The 14663-nt window shown below is 54.0% G+C and overlaps 1 protein-coding gene across 1 annotated transcript in view; it reads left to right on the top strand.

The window, feature by feature from the left end:
* The window catches only part of Abca13 (ATP-binding cassette, sub-family A (ABC1), member 13), a 363756-nt gene that overhangs the window by 83370 nt on the left and 265723 nt on the right, over positions 1-14663 (top strand). Inside the window, exons 20-25 of the mRNA XM_013520510.1 lie at positions 835-998; positions 1918-1997; positions 3239-3360; positions 10037-10231; positions 12571-12735; positions 13715-13892. Coding sequence (XP_013375964.1) covers positions 835-998; positions 1918-1997; positions 3239-3360; positions 10037-10231; positions 12571-12735; positions 13715-13892 — 904 coding nt within the window. The remainder of the gene's footprint in view (positions 1-834; positions 999-1917; positions 1998-3238; positions 3361-10036; positions 10232-12570; positions 12736-13714; positions 13893-14663) is intronic.

Below are 14663 nucleotides of genomic sequence, written 5' to 3'. Positions count from 1 at the left end.
TGTGCACCACCATGCCCAGTACCTTGTCTTTTTTTATATTTCAGGGAATTTTATGGTCATCAGCATTAGCCCTTAGGCAAGTTGGGCTGTTCTGAGCTTACCACTTGTCCTTATGGCCAGAGTAGCAGTGTCATGCAGGGGTCACGTGGGAAGCTGAGTTAGCAGAAGGTGGTCTCCCCAGGCTTCCTGACTCTTCGTTCTCCCAGCAGTGGGCCGAGAGCCCTGGCATTCACTTGCCTGCCAAGGGTGCTTGTTAAATTCTCAGGATTCCCAAGCTCTGTGTGAGGTTCTGACTGCAGCAATCAAACCATGAAAATGTGGTCAAATAAGTTGTGTTATAAACAAAAGTAATCAGAGCTCATCACTTCCACGCTATGGCAACGTGGCTGCTGCCACTGCCCTCCGAAGCTGTCCTCTGTGGTATTTCCACGGTGTCTGTACCACAGGGTCCCTCACTACTCCGAGCTCCTTGGCCCTGTGTTCAGTGATGTCACGCTTGAGGGTTGAACGAGCTCCTGGGCAGCAGGGTCTGGGGATCTAAGCGCCGGTCACTCGGTCACTCAGCAGGACATGGCTTGTCCTCTGCACATATTAAAGAGCTCAGCGCCTTGCTGGGCTGGTTAGTGACAGTGCAGTCACGGAGCCTGGCTGGGAATTCTTCCCGCTACCCTGCAATGGCTTCACACTCTCCGTTTCCCGAGAGGGCTGAACACAAACTAAAAACTTGCACTGCGTGAGTGCTGAGGGAGGGTGTGTGTTGGTCTGGAAACCAGACTTATGCTTATGCAAATAAGTGTGCATGCTGCTGACTTCTGCCACGGCTGTGTTTTCTAGGAAACTGAGAAGATATGGCGCTCGCCCGGGCAGCTGAATTGTGAAAGTCTTAGCAGGAATCTTTCGGGCATCTTGGAAAGCTTCAGAAGCCACTTGGAAAATGCCACAGAGCAGGAGTGCGGGTGCCGGCCCCCGCTGCGGACCGTCCAGCAGGGCGTGCTCGGGTGTGTGCCAGCGTGGCCTCTGGTCTTCCGCAGACTTCCCTTTGTGTGGGCGTGTCTAGTGTCTCTGCATTATGAAGTTCAAGCGAGGTGTTGTGGCGCCTGCCTATAACCTGGGAGGCTGAGGCAGAAGGAATGCAAGCTGGAGTCCAGCCCGGGCAATGTAACGAGTTTGTCTCAAAATAAAAAAATAAAGCAAAAAAAGGGCTGGTGATGTAGCTCAGTGTGAATGCTCTGGGTTCAATCCCCAGTGTTACAAAAAAAAAAAGCACATGAATTTTAGACATCATCTGTGCTACATCCTATGAATATACATATTAATATGTATATTTTCTAAATAATGTCAGCAGGAACTTTTAAATGTTAATTTATAAGAGCGGCATTAGGCGTGTGGCTCACCTTATTAACTGCAAGATATTAGCCAAGGAGGTCACGACTGTAATATGTCCTAAGTACGTTAAATATGTCTAAGGACGTTTTGCCACGTGTTTAAACATGGGTATAGGGAGAGTCAGACACCCTCAAATGGCTTCCCGTGTGAGGAATTCCTCTGCGTGTTTCTGAGGCGTGAGTCACCCCGACAGACCAGGGGCTGCGTGCTGCACACAGGACTTGTTCCCGGGAGGGTGCCCACAGCCTCTTGCTGTTGCAGTTTCTCAGACGGCTCTCTATCGATCGATCTGCTCTTCCCACCTGTGTGAGGCGCCTCCGTCTCCCGACCTGCGTTTCTCCGCAGGGGCTGTGAGGACCCCGAGTGTCGGCGTGGATGGGGTTCAGTGTAGACAGTGTCAGGGGACTGCACGTGTCTATCAGCGGGATCTTATAGGGAGGCGGTCCCGTCCCCCGTCTCATCTCCTGGGGACAGAGTTGGTGTTATTCCCTCCAGCCTCCCTAATTTAGTTTTGATTTTCTGCCATGTTAGGTTGGCCAGAAGTCTTGGTGAGACTTGGTTGTCGAAGAACCCCATTATGACTTTCCTTAGTGATCTCACAGTCACTCAGGGTGAGTATACGCTTCCTTTAATGGTGCCTGATTAAAAGTGAAACCTAGTATTTCCCTCAAACGTACTGTTAAAATAAAACATATGAAGGGGAAGCAATGCGGAATGTGACAAGGAACAATGCAGAAGTTGCCTGGTCTGAGGTCCTGGGTGTTTATAAATTAAGTGCTAGGCTCCTGGGGTACTAACAACCGGCTGAGGAGGGAGAGAAGCTCCCGTGGCCTGATTTTGCTCACTCCCTGTCTCCTTGGCCGAGCTCTTTGGTGGCTACTTGTCCCTGTCCTGGGTCTGCTCCAGCTATGCAGTCCACACCACTTTGGTAGCGTCAGCGCGCTCTGTCTGAAGAACTCTGGCAAACCCATAGGTGATGTTCTTCTTGGTAAAAAGCGAGACCAGCCAATACCAGGTGTGATCGAAAAAATGCAGTATTTTTAAAAAAATGTATTATAGTAAAAGACACATTGGCACGAATCTCTCTCAGAATCCTCCCCCTTGCTTCTAACCCACCGCGCTTGCCACTTTCTGAAGCAGCTCCTGACGTCTCCTTTTCTGGGTGTCTTTATGTAGCGTGATCAAAAATTTGGGGAATGCCGCTCCCAGTTACGGCCCAGTGCAGAGGCGGGCGTGTGATAACACGACGCTTGTCCTCGTCCCTCTTATTCACCAGGGCTGGCACTGGCAGCATCCAGCTCCTCGCCCAAGTCAAAATGGCCATGAAAGGTCATTTCCAAGTCCACTCGGGATGTGGAGGCAGCCCCCACAGGGTAACTAAAGACTCGGGAAGGAGGGCTGCAGGGCTGCCTCAGAAAGTACCAAGAGCGTGGGATAAGTGTGTTGGAAGTGAGGGGGACGTTTTTGGGGGATTCATGGCAATATGTCTTTTACAATAATACATTTTTCAGTTCAACACCCCCTGTAGATTTTAGCCAGCCTTTGTACATGTGGAAAGGTGAGTCTCTCACTCATGTGGTCATTGTAATACAAAGCGTCTTCCAAAGTAAATCTGACAATGCACAGATTTTAGAACAAGTACACAGGGACCGGGTAATGTACCATGAGGGCTGATTTACTTATAAAATGCAGGCCCTCGGTCAGTCCCAGGGAAGTAAGGACAACTTGCTCAGCCTCTCCTCCAAGCTGGACGCTGTGAGGGAGACTCTCTCTGCACATTAAATCTTGTTTTCATGGTCACTAACAATCTCAGCGTTTGTCTGAAATTTCCGTCCTTTTGTTCGTGTTTCAGCCGTGAAAGTGAAAGATTTGATGAGGAACATGACCAGGTTAACCCAAGAGCTTCGGTCTTCTGTCCACATCTCCGAGGAAACCATCCACAGCATTTTGGAAGCAAATATTTCCCACTCGAAGGTACAGCACTGCTCTGGGTGCTGTGGCCACCCAGGGCCCAGCCTGAGGTTCAGCCTCGCGTCCCCCTCCCCTCCCCTCCCCTCCCCTGTCCTCTCCTTTCCTTTGCTTTCCTTTCCTGGGACAGTGTCCTGAATCCACGGACACTCTACCACTGAGCTACCCAGCCCTTTTTATTTTAGTTTTTATTTTATTTTATTTTTTTGTTTTTTTTTCCGGTACCCGGAATCGATTCTTTTTTTTTTTTTTTTTGGTTCCCCCCTCCACCTGTACAGGGATTGAACTCAGGATCTTGCACTTGCCAGGCAGGCACTGTACCGCTGAGCTAAATCCCCAGCCCCTTTAGTTTTTACTTCGAGAGAGGGTCTTATTAAGTTGCCCAAGTGGAACTCCAACCTGCAAACCTCCTGCCTCAGCCTCCCTCGGTGCTGAGATTCCAGGTGCGTGCCCCGCGCGCCGCTTGTATTTTCCGCAGAAGCCGGTCTCACTGAACACGAGGCGTTCAGGGACCGGGGAGAAGGTGGAGCTGAGGAGCGCAGAACAGTGTAATTTCTTCTGCTCAGCTCGCACGTAGCCTGTGGTAGAAACTGGGATCGGCTTTGGATTGAAATCTCTGGTGCCCGGAGCTCCTAACGCGGAAACCGAGCTCCGAGCGTCCTTCGAGAAGCTACCCGAGGTGCGGCCGAGCCGGGGAAGCTGACTTTGGTCTCTTCGTCCTCACCCTAACGATGCCTCTGGGGCTCGGAGGCTGCCGAGCGGCTTTGCCGAGTGACCACGGGGTGGCGCGAATGCTCCACCGCGGGAAGGCTCGGATCCGGCCGCCGCTGCCGCCGCGATGGTTTTGGGTCTGCGCGTCTCTCGGGCTCTGCGGAGCAAGTCGCTGCGATCTCCTAAGCAGCCGGACGGTCAGGTGGTGAAGGGGGCCAGCGGGCCGCGTGCTCCCCACTCAGGTGCACGCTGGGGCCTTTAGCGCGGAACCGCTTACGCACGTGAGCCCTGGCGCGTCTCCGATCTCCGCGAAGGAAGGGTTCCGCGTGGGTTTGGGTGCGGCGCTGGCTTCTGCTGTCCGCTGCACTGCTCAGGTGACGCAGGGCTGCATGGTTTGCAGGACTCTTTTCTTATTTTTGTCCCTAGGCTCCTCTATTGAGTTTCAGTAGTCAGTTCGCAAATTGATCAAATGGGATTTTTTTTTTTCAGTATTGGGGTTTGAACCCAGAGCCTTCACACTGAGCTACAACCCACCTCCCTCCCCTTCTCTGTTCCTTTTCTTTCCTTCCTTCCTTCTTTCCTTCTTCCAAGACAGGGTCTTGCTGAGTTGCTGAATTGCCCACACTGGGCTCAAACCCATGAGCCTCCTGCCTCAGCCTCCCAGAGTGCCAGGGTGACAGCGGGGTGGACCACCATGCCCAGCTCACACTGGCTTTTTAGTCTTAGCTGCTGGTGGCCTTCAGGGAATTTTTACCGGGTGTTGGAGCCCTGAGAAGAGAGTAGGAATGGATCTGTTCTCTCCTTCCCATGTCCCCTTCCGCTCTTCGTGTGTGCTGGGCTTGGTCCTGAAGGCCGGGGCCACGATTCCCACGGGTCAGCGCAGGGCGCATCAGGAAGGGTGGGGAGGGAGGATGAGGCAGGCAGCTCTGGGACGCGTGCAGACCAGGGCTGGGGACGGTTGGCCGCAGGAATCCTGCCTGAGCAGGCGATGACGGAGAGGCCACAGAGCCCGGCCCTCATGCTGGAGGACAGGACGGGGCAGGAGCGAGTCACAGTGCGGAGACGGCCCTGTGTGGCGGTGCGGCCGTGGGTACCCAGAGGAAGCCCCTCTGTGCTGCAGAGCTGCCTCCCTTTCCTATTATAGTGCTGGGTACTGGACCCAGCGTCTTTGCACTGAGCTACGCCCTAGCGCCCCCACCTTTTATAAAAAAAATTCGAAACTAGCTTAATTGCTAAATCGCCAGGGCTGGACTCCAACTCGCAACCCTCCTGCCTCAGCCTCCCAGAGCTCCTGGGTGATAGGTGTGCCCCACACACCAGTTTAGAGCTGCACTCTTTAATATCACCCCAGGAAAACCCAAACAGCAGCCTTGCAGCTTGGGGGGGTCCTGGAGCCCGGCCTGCTCTCCCGGGCTGGAGCCCCTTCTCTGTTTCTTGCTGGTCCCCTGTGTTTATACTTTCATCCAAACCAGCAGCGGAGCCAGAGTTTTACTCTTTGAAAATTCCCAGTGGGGCCGGAGTCAGTCCACGTGGACTGAGAGCGCGATCGCGGGTTGGCCGCTTGCGCCTGTTTTCTCCGCTGAGCAGCTCAGCAGTGCTCCGAGGAGCCCGCTGTTCGGCTTGGCGGACTAGTGTCCTCCCTGACCTGCAGTAGATGCCCCAGGGCACCCCGGTTCCTCAGGAAAGGGGGAGCGGGCACCCGGCGAGTTCCAGTGCTGTCAGGGAGCCCTTCGAGGCTTGTCCTGGTTTCTCTGAGCAGAGCCGGCTGAGCCGGGTGGAGTCACCTGAGGGTCCTCGATGAGCGTCCTTTAGGGGCGGGACGCAGCCGAGGTCCTGCTCATCTCCGACTTCTAGACACAGCGCGACCATCTGTTACCCGGTCGGCAACACCAGGGGACGGGAGGTGGGGACCTGGGACAGAGGGGCTGGCGGGGAAGAGGATGGAGAGCAGCCAGGTGCCTGACTGCGTGGGCAGGGGCTGGTGGTGCCGCCCCTACCCCTGCCAGGGTCTGCACGGCACCGGGAGTGGCAGGGAGGCCCCTGGGTGGTTCTCTTTAGCAACGCAGGACGCGGGGTTGGTTAGACCCCCTCAATCAATGACCCCGTCGGATTCTTCCTCGGCTTTTCCTTGAAACACCCCTGCGTCAAAGCTGCGTTTGGCTGGTGGCTGCCGACAGGCATCCCACAGCAGTGGTCGGTGCTGGCCTCACGCGCGGCCCCGTCCCGTGCTCTTCGTCCCCTTTGATTCTCCAGACTCACCTCAGAGCCTGTGCACCTCAGCGTCACCCTCGGGCTCCCGGGGAGTCGGAGCCGGCTGACGTGGGCCCTGCCTCGCCTTCCCGCTTGCTGTCGCAACTTTTCGCCTGGCCTTGGCCCGTCCAGATGTGACCTCCGAACCTCCCGCCTCTTCTGTCCCTGCCTCTTGTTTTGTGCTACTGGGGATCGGCATTCCCAGCCCTTTTGCTAGTTTTCCCTTCGAGCCGGGGTCTCGCTGAGTCACCCGGGCTGTGTACTTCTCCTCTGCAGTGAGGGCCACTGTTTCCCAAGCGACCTGATTTTCTTCAGCTTACAGAGCTCCCCCAGCGGAGCTGCTCCTCCTGACAGTTCCTGTTCGCACACTGCGCTGTCAGCGTTTGCCTGCAGGTGCCGGCGAGACGGGGCGCAGCCGTCCCGGTCCGCACTGCCTGCACCCTGGCCACACAGTTCCCTGCCCTGCACACGGCTGGCGCTGGCCGTCCAGGTCGGCTGGTGTCCGGGTCCCAGGCTCATGCTGGACACAGCGCCCTTCCTGGCATCTGTTGTCCCTTTCCCGGCAGACGAATGTCTAAGTGGCTGTGGGGGCATTGGGCCGTGGTCCCTGCTCCTCTAGCCACTTGCCAAGCCAACCACACGCAGGTAGGGACAGCGGCAGGCGCCCAGCATCCGCGCCTCTCACGGTCTGCAGGCCGGGCTGCTCAGGGCAGCACTGGAATTGTGCGTTTGGTTCCAGCAGAGCAAAGCAGCACCGGCTGGGTTTTTAGGTCATCACCTGCTTGCCTCGGCTGCAGGCGCCCTCAGGCGGGAGGTGGAACTGGTGAGGCTTAGAGAGAGCCAGAGCGAGATTTGGAAAGCCAGAGCAAAGGAGCAAAGGTAACCTGTCGCCGGCCTGTGCCCCCCATGTCTTCTTATGGGGAATTTCCCAGGCTGGGGCGAGGCCTCCCTGTCTGGTGAAAGACGTAAAGAATTTCGGGAGGAGTGCTTCTTCCCTGCGAGTGGGTTGTCGGAGCGCTAGTGCATGTGGCTTGGGCTGGCCCAGGTGGGGGCCGCCCTAGCTGTGAGCCTAGGCAGAGAGGACTTTCACCGGCCCGTCTGGGTCGAAGCCCGTGAGAAGCCTGGGCAGCCCCTCTGGATGCATGCGTTTCCGAAGGGCCCGCCCCTTCAGAGCCCACTTTGTGGAGCCCCACACAGGACTGTGGCAGGTGGAGCCCTGGGTGGACGCTGGATTCCCACCCCAGACCTGGCCGGACCGCTGCCCCCTGGAGAGCGGCCTTGGAAACACACCCAGGACAGTGTGGGCAGGGTGCACCGGCAGCGGGCACGGCCCGTAGGAAAGAGGGCTACTTGGCTGATGGGGCTTGAAAGCAAACTATTCTACAGCCCGCTGTGAGAGCAGTTTGCGGGTGGAATTAGCATTTCCATGGGCAGACTCAGCGGAGCAGCTCCCTCGGGTCTGGGCGTTGGTAACGCACCAAGGCTGTCAGAGCGAAGACTGGGGCCCCGAGCAAGCGGGTTCTGCCTGGAGGTGGGCTTTGGACTCCCTGGGCTCCACCCGCTGGCCCACCTGCAGACTGTGGGCTGGGCAGACCCACAGGCATGGAGCCTCGCATGGGAAAAAGTCGCTGTGTGCGCTTTCCTTTCCTTACTGTGTAGATGATGTACACAGACACACACACACACACACACACACACACACACACACACACACACTCTCCCTCCTTTATGTTTCTGGGGATCTCTGACTAATGAACTGCATGATCTCTCTCTCCTATCCTTTCCTCTCCCTTCTTTTCCCTTCCCTCTCCTCCCCCATTACTGGGAATTAAACCCAGACCTTTGAACTGAGCTCACTCCCCATCCTTTTTCCATTTTTTATTCTGAGACAGGGTCTCATTAAGTCACTCAGTTGCCCCAGACTGAGCTCAAACTTGGCAGTCTTCCTGCCTCAGCCTCCCAGAGTGCTAGGATGGCAGGATTACCCCACCACACCTGGCCATCATAAAGTCACTTATGACTGTTTCCTGTTGGCATTTTGCAGCATGTGAAAAGCCTCTGATGGGTTCTCCATGACCTCAGGGCTCCTGAAATGCAGACAGTAGTTCCTGTGACAGGAGCGTCTCTTTGGTCCCGCTTGGCTACAATGTTCCATAACAATTATCATCTCAGGAATGTAAGGAAACATATGACGGGGCAGTTTTTGCTCTAATTTTATCGTGAAAGTCACTAACTACAAGGTGCCTCCAAGTGAGGAGGCACCTCAGAGCCCTGGACGAGGAGTGTAACCCGGACAGGCTGGTGCTGATGCAGTCTTTGCTCAGAGCCTCCTTCTGCACTGATTTGTCCCCCCGCCCCAGGATTAGCTGCAGGGCCTCTGCACTGACAGCTTTTATCCACAGCGCTTTTTATTTTGAGATGCTCTTACTACATTGCCCAGGTCGATCTCAAACTTGTGATCCTCCTGCCTCAGCTGCCCAGCATGCTGGGATTACAGGCAGACACCATTATGCCCAGCTTGCTATTTATTTTCAAAAAAAAATTTTACAGGCTTGCCTATCTTATTTTCAACTCAGATGTGGAAGAGGCAAAGGTATGAGCTTCACACTGTTAGCAGTGGAAAGTAGGAGGGGTGAGCTGAAGCAGAGGGCGAGACTTCACATCAGACACGAGGCCCCAGGGGCAGCGTCAGGGGCGGGGGCTGGAGTGGGCGACACTCAGGAGGAGCCCTGCAGAGAGCAGGAAGGTGTCGTGCCAGGGCTAGGAGCCCTCAAGCGAGGGCCAACTTCCTGTGTCAGAAGTCAGAGAATGATGCACAATATCAGGAGCATTTCCCTGCAAAATGTTTATCTGAGTCACTTTCTTGTCTCTGAGGCAAAATACCCAACATATACAACCTAAAGGAGGAGGGGTTTATTTGATTAACAGTTTCACAAGTTTCAGTCCATGGTCTGCTGGCTCCAGTGCAGAAGCAGCATGGTGGACGGGCCTGGCGGAGGAGAGCTGCTCACATCATGGTGCACAGGAAGCGGGGGGGGGGAGGGAGATGAACCCTCGCAGGCCACACCCCAGTGGCTGCCTCTTCCCCACCAAGCCTCGCCTCCTGACAGCACATTCAACTATAGCGCCTTCATCATCCACCCGTCACCTTCCAAAGCCCTAGGCTTCCACACGTGACACTCTCGGGGTCCATCTTGATCTGACCCACAGCAGTGTTGACAAAAGCCAAGAGACTTGGGTTGGTGTGATCTGGACCTGCACGTCCCCCAGATGCCCCGTGCTGAGGCTTGGCCCCAGGCTGCGGGCTATGGGGAGGTGCTGGACCTTGACGGGGCGGGGCTTGGCTGGGGGAGGTTGGGTCCCTGGGGTGGTGGTGCCTTTGAAGGGGACGCATGGATGGCAGCCCCACCATACCCTCACTGTATGCTCCCCCAGGCCCGCCCTCTGCTCCTGCCACACTTTGTCTCACTGAGCCCAGAGTCAGTGGCCACGTGAACATGGACTGGACCATCCGGAGTCCTGAGCCAGACAGACCTTCCCCCTGCTGTCGTTCACCTAAGGATTTTGTCACAGTGACGGGAAGCTGACGAGCACAGGCTGTTCTCGAGTCTCAGCTTGCTGGGAGCACGACTCTCGGACGCTGTCCTCCAAGCAGTAGGCCAGGGGCTGCCACACGCCGTGTCCCCGGGGTGCTCATTCTGATCCTCGTGTTTTGACGCAGGTGCTCCCCAGCGCCCTCACAGTGGCTTTGTCTGGAGAGTGCAGCCGAGAACTACTCCGTCTCCTGCTGACCTTTCCCGAGGACGAACAATCTGGGTCTGCGGCCACAGAGCTCTGTGGGCTGCCTGGGTCAAAAGTGTTTACCCTGATCGTGGTTCTGAGCCGGAACCTGGATCTGCGCACTTTTGTCTACAAGGTGAGGGGACTCGGGTGGCCCCCGGGGTGCACTGTGGTAGCAGAGGAGCTGCTTCGTGGGCTGGCCAAGGGGTGCACAGGGGCCTGGCAGTTGTTCTCATCCTCTGTATGTGAGGGAACGCGTTCTGGGACCCCATGTGGGGGCCCAAACCGGAGGATGCTCAAGGTCCTTGTCCAAAATGTGCTGGTGTTTGTGTAGAGCCCACGCACATCTTCCTGTGTACTTTAAATCATCTCCAGATTATCGTACCTAAGACGTAGAACCTGCCGGGCAGATAGTGTTATACTGTGTTATTTAGAGAAGAGTGACCCTGAACCCCCATGTCTCTACATGTTCAGCACAGATACAATGTTTTATTTTGTGGTGCTGGGGATTGAACCCAGGGCCTTTGCACTGAGCTATATCCCCAGTCTTTTAATTTTTTTTTTTAAACTTTCAAACAGAGCCCAGCTACCCCACTAAGTTGCCTAAGCTGGGCTCACACGCGTGATCCTCCTACCTCAGCCCTCAGAGTGCTGCGATTACAGGCGTGCGCCGTCACACCTGGTTCAGATAGTTTTTCAGAGACATACTTTCCCTCTCTGGGTTGGCCGAGTGCCTGACGCTGCCTGGCTGGCCGTGCTAGCTGCTGTGAGGCACACAGCATGCGACTCTGGTGGGCCGGGCCCTCTCTCTCAGCACCTCTTTGCCGACTGTCAGGCTGGGGCTGGCCGGCTTCGTCAGAGGAGGGTGTTCAGGGGCGCAGGAGGGCGTTTCTGGGGACAGGATGGTGCGGCACTGGAGACATCGGGAAGGAAGGGGTATGGCCTTGCGCATCACAGACCCTGGTGCTGGGGTTCCTTACTGGAGGGTTTGGTCCATCCCAGAGCCGTGGGTCAGGAGCTGTCCCTGCCCCTAAGGCCCACGCCTTGTCTGTGTCTGGGTGGTGACCTCTGTCCCTCCAGTGTGATATGTCCAGCTCTGCGGGGTTTCCCTGGGGACATGGGAGGGAGGGCAGTGATACACCCCCAGGTCACAGCCTACTGCATCCCACACAGGGAGAGGGCTGGAGGAGGGAGGGAGAGGGCCGGTGAGGCCACTGCCCAGAGCCCCACGGGGCAGCCCAGCTCCCAGTGTGCTCGTCGGCTCTCACCAGCTCCTTTCTGTTTCTGCTGTTTGAATCTTCACCAGCCTCTCTGGGAGCCTCGTTCCCTGCCCTTGGGGAGTGGTCTTACCCCAGGTCACCCGTAGGGACATATTTCACAGCATCTGGGCTACATATGGCATGTCAGGGTGGCCGTGGGCCCACCAGGTCCCCAAGGAAAGTCTTGGGGTGGGGGAAGGGTGGCTTTGCTGATCTGCCATCCATGGCCACCTCCCTTCCTTCCAAGAACCCAGGGGTGAAGGTTGGAGAATGCACCTGTGCACAAAACACACACACACACACACACACACACACACACACACACACACGCCTAGAGCAAATACTCTAATGAGCAATTATAAGAGCCGTGATCACGGGGCTTCTCACCTCAGTCTGGAAAACGGAGAATTCTGCAGGCAGATGGTACGTGAAGGGAGTAGAGCTGCTCCGAGTTCTCCTTCCGATTGAAGGAGGGGCGCTTGCCGGTTCATTCATCCAGCAGATACTTAACTGTGCAGCTACTATGGCCGATGCTGTCCTGTCTCTGGCAGCTCTGCCAGTGACCAAGACAAAGTCCCTACGGCTGTGGCGTTGACAGTCCCGCGCAGAGAATATGCAGATCCCAGTGGGAAGCACGGAGTGTCAGGAGGTGTAGGCCAAGTGGGGTTCGCAGGACAGCGATGTGTTTGCAAAGCCTGTGTTAGTCCCCAGCCCTGAACCTTTCTAACTGTGAGACTTCAGGAGCCTTTCATCCTCTGGCCCTCGGTTTCCCCACCCACAGAGTGAGGGTTGTCGTGTGCATCTCAGTGGGTCAGGAGGACCGGGACAGCGTGTGTTCCAGGAATTCAGTCAAGCAGCAGGAAAATCCAAATCACTCACTGAAAAGCAGTGTTTTAAGCCTCTGCTCAACCATCATAGTCAACTGAAAGATACCAAAAATATTTTGAAAATGATTTAAATTTTGACTGTAGATCACTTTTATTTTTGGTTTACATTTTAATAATATTGGTTCAATCTCACACGCTCTAGAGATTGGAGCTGTACCCATTCTTACGGAGAGGAGTATGATAGAGTACAGCAAAGATGTCTGTAACATTTGGGAGAGAATAAAATCAAACAAGCAGGTTTCCACTGCTCAGAAGTGCTGGTCAGGGTAGAAATGCAGGGCTGGTTCTTTCATGTCGTGTGCCTGTGTTTGTTTTTGTCACCCTGTAAGACTCTGATCCCGCCTGAAGCCAGTGGCCTGCTCAGCTCCCTGCTGGACTTGGTCTCCAGCCTCAGCTCTGTACTTAGCAAAGCCCAGCATGTCCTCAAACACCTTCCTGGATTTCTTCACGCCTTGAAAATTAATGCTCTGCTAGGGATGGTGGACTCTGAGCAGGTATGTTTTTGATCAGTGGCCCCTGGGGAAATGTGCCAATTTGCTCTTTCTTTGTATTTGCTCCCTTTGCCTTGATTTCTCATCCAGCATCTAAATTCTGCATCGGACAATAGAATATAGGCACAGAAAGTCATTTTAGTGTCTCTGGGGGCACAGCGTGGCAGAGGAAGGCCTGGCATTGTCCTAGAAAGTGGGTGGAGGGGACACTGTTGCTCATACCCCATCTAGGTGCAGATTGGGGTCCTCTGGGCATTGTCTGTGAAGTCAGAAATCACTGACTCAATTATTCGCACCAACGAGATTTCAAGAGCCTGTTAGACTTCATTCAGAGAGCAAATTGCTTTCAAGAACCTTAAGACATTTATTTACATATAAATAATTGGCTTACAAATTACAGATCATTTTCAGCAAATGCAAATAGAAGCTGGGATTTTGTTTGCAGCTTGATATTAGTTTGTGTTTGAAGTGTGCTTGTCTGGGATGGGAATGACCAGGAGTGGACAGGAAGAACTGTGGGATCACGCAGAGGAGGAGGTGTGGAGTGAGGAGAGGGGACTTCAGGGTCCTTGGAGCTACGTAGAGGCAGCTACCCTGCTGATGGGGACGTGGGTAGCGATCAGATACCAGGGTAACTTGGCAGGATGAACACACATTAAGAGTGCTAATTAGTTTGAGTTAGTTATGTTCTGTGGGTTAATAGTTTATTACTTGGTTAACAACAAGGACTCACTGCTCTGTGTGTGTGTGTGTGTGTGTGTGTGTGTGTGTGTGTGACACATGTTCCCCTCCTATTGGGTATATGAGCAAGAAAAACCATTGCAGTGATGTGAGTGGCATCTCAAGGACTGAAGGGATCGAAGCAGAGCCCCTGTCCCTGAACTTACTGAGTAACTTGTGCATTCAACATGCTTCAAGGATTTGTTCAGGGAGGACTGTGGCGGGGGACTATGTGATAACAGGACTATGTCTCATGTTCCAGGCTTCACAGCATGACCAGGCCAGAAACTCAGCTTTTGGTTCTTTCCAGTCTGTGATGAGCATGGTCTGCCAGGACCAAGCGTCTTTCCTTAGCAGTTCAAACACTTTCCTGAATTTGCCCAGCATTGACCAGCTCTTGGAAGACGACAAGGAAAAATTCAACATCCCTGAAGATTCCAGTAAGAACAGCAATCCTCGTTCATTAAAGTTCATTTGCATATTGAGAATTAGCTCTGCTTTTTACAAAGAACTCTGTGCCAAAGGCTGATGGTACCCACTGGCATAGAATCTCCTCCTTCATTTTTAGAACAGTCACTAGATGCTGGCATGGTGGTTGGCTTTGAAAGGTCACAGCGCCCTTGAGCATAGCTAATCCTGTCACCCATGTCACAAGGAACTGAGCCTGAAACAGCTTATCACACTGAGGTCCCAGTTCCCCTGGAGTTCCCAGATAAACAGTACTGGTCCGTGGACCGGGGTTAAGGATCATGAAGCAGCACTATGCCCTTTGCAAATGGCTCCATCACCCAAAACCAATTATGTGAATGTGGTTCCCTACAAATCTGCTCTCTGCAAAGCTCCATTTCAAGTAAAAGCAGACTAATGACTGATTTTGTAGTCCCACTTCAAGCAAAAACATATCTATCTGTTTATCTATCTATCTATCTATCATCCATCCATCCATCTGTCATCTCTCTATTCATCTGTTAGCTATCATCCATCTGTCACTATCTATCTATCTATTCTTCCATCCATTATCTATCTATCTATCTATCTATCTATCATCCATCAATCGATCATCTACCTATTCATCTATGTATCCATGTACCTGGGTATGTATGTATGTATGTATGTATGTATGTATCTATCATCCATCTGTCATGTATTCATCCATCCATTATCTATCATCCATCCATTATCTATCTATCTATCTATCTATCTATCTATCT

This window comes from Chinchilla lanigera, unplaced genomic scaffold, assembly GCF_000276665.1.
Source record: "Chinchilla lanigera isolate Chin_1 unplaced genomic scaffold, ChiLan1.0 scaffold00055, whole genome shotgun sequence".
NCBI lineage: Eukaryota > Metazoa > Chordata > Mammalia > Rodentia > Chinchillidae > Chinchilla > Chinchilla lanigera.
The sequence above is the reverse complement of the archived record's forward strand: the minus strand, read 5'-3'. Positions and strand labels throughout refer to the sequence as shown.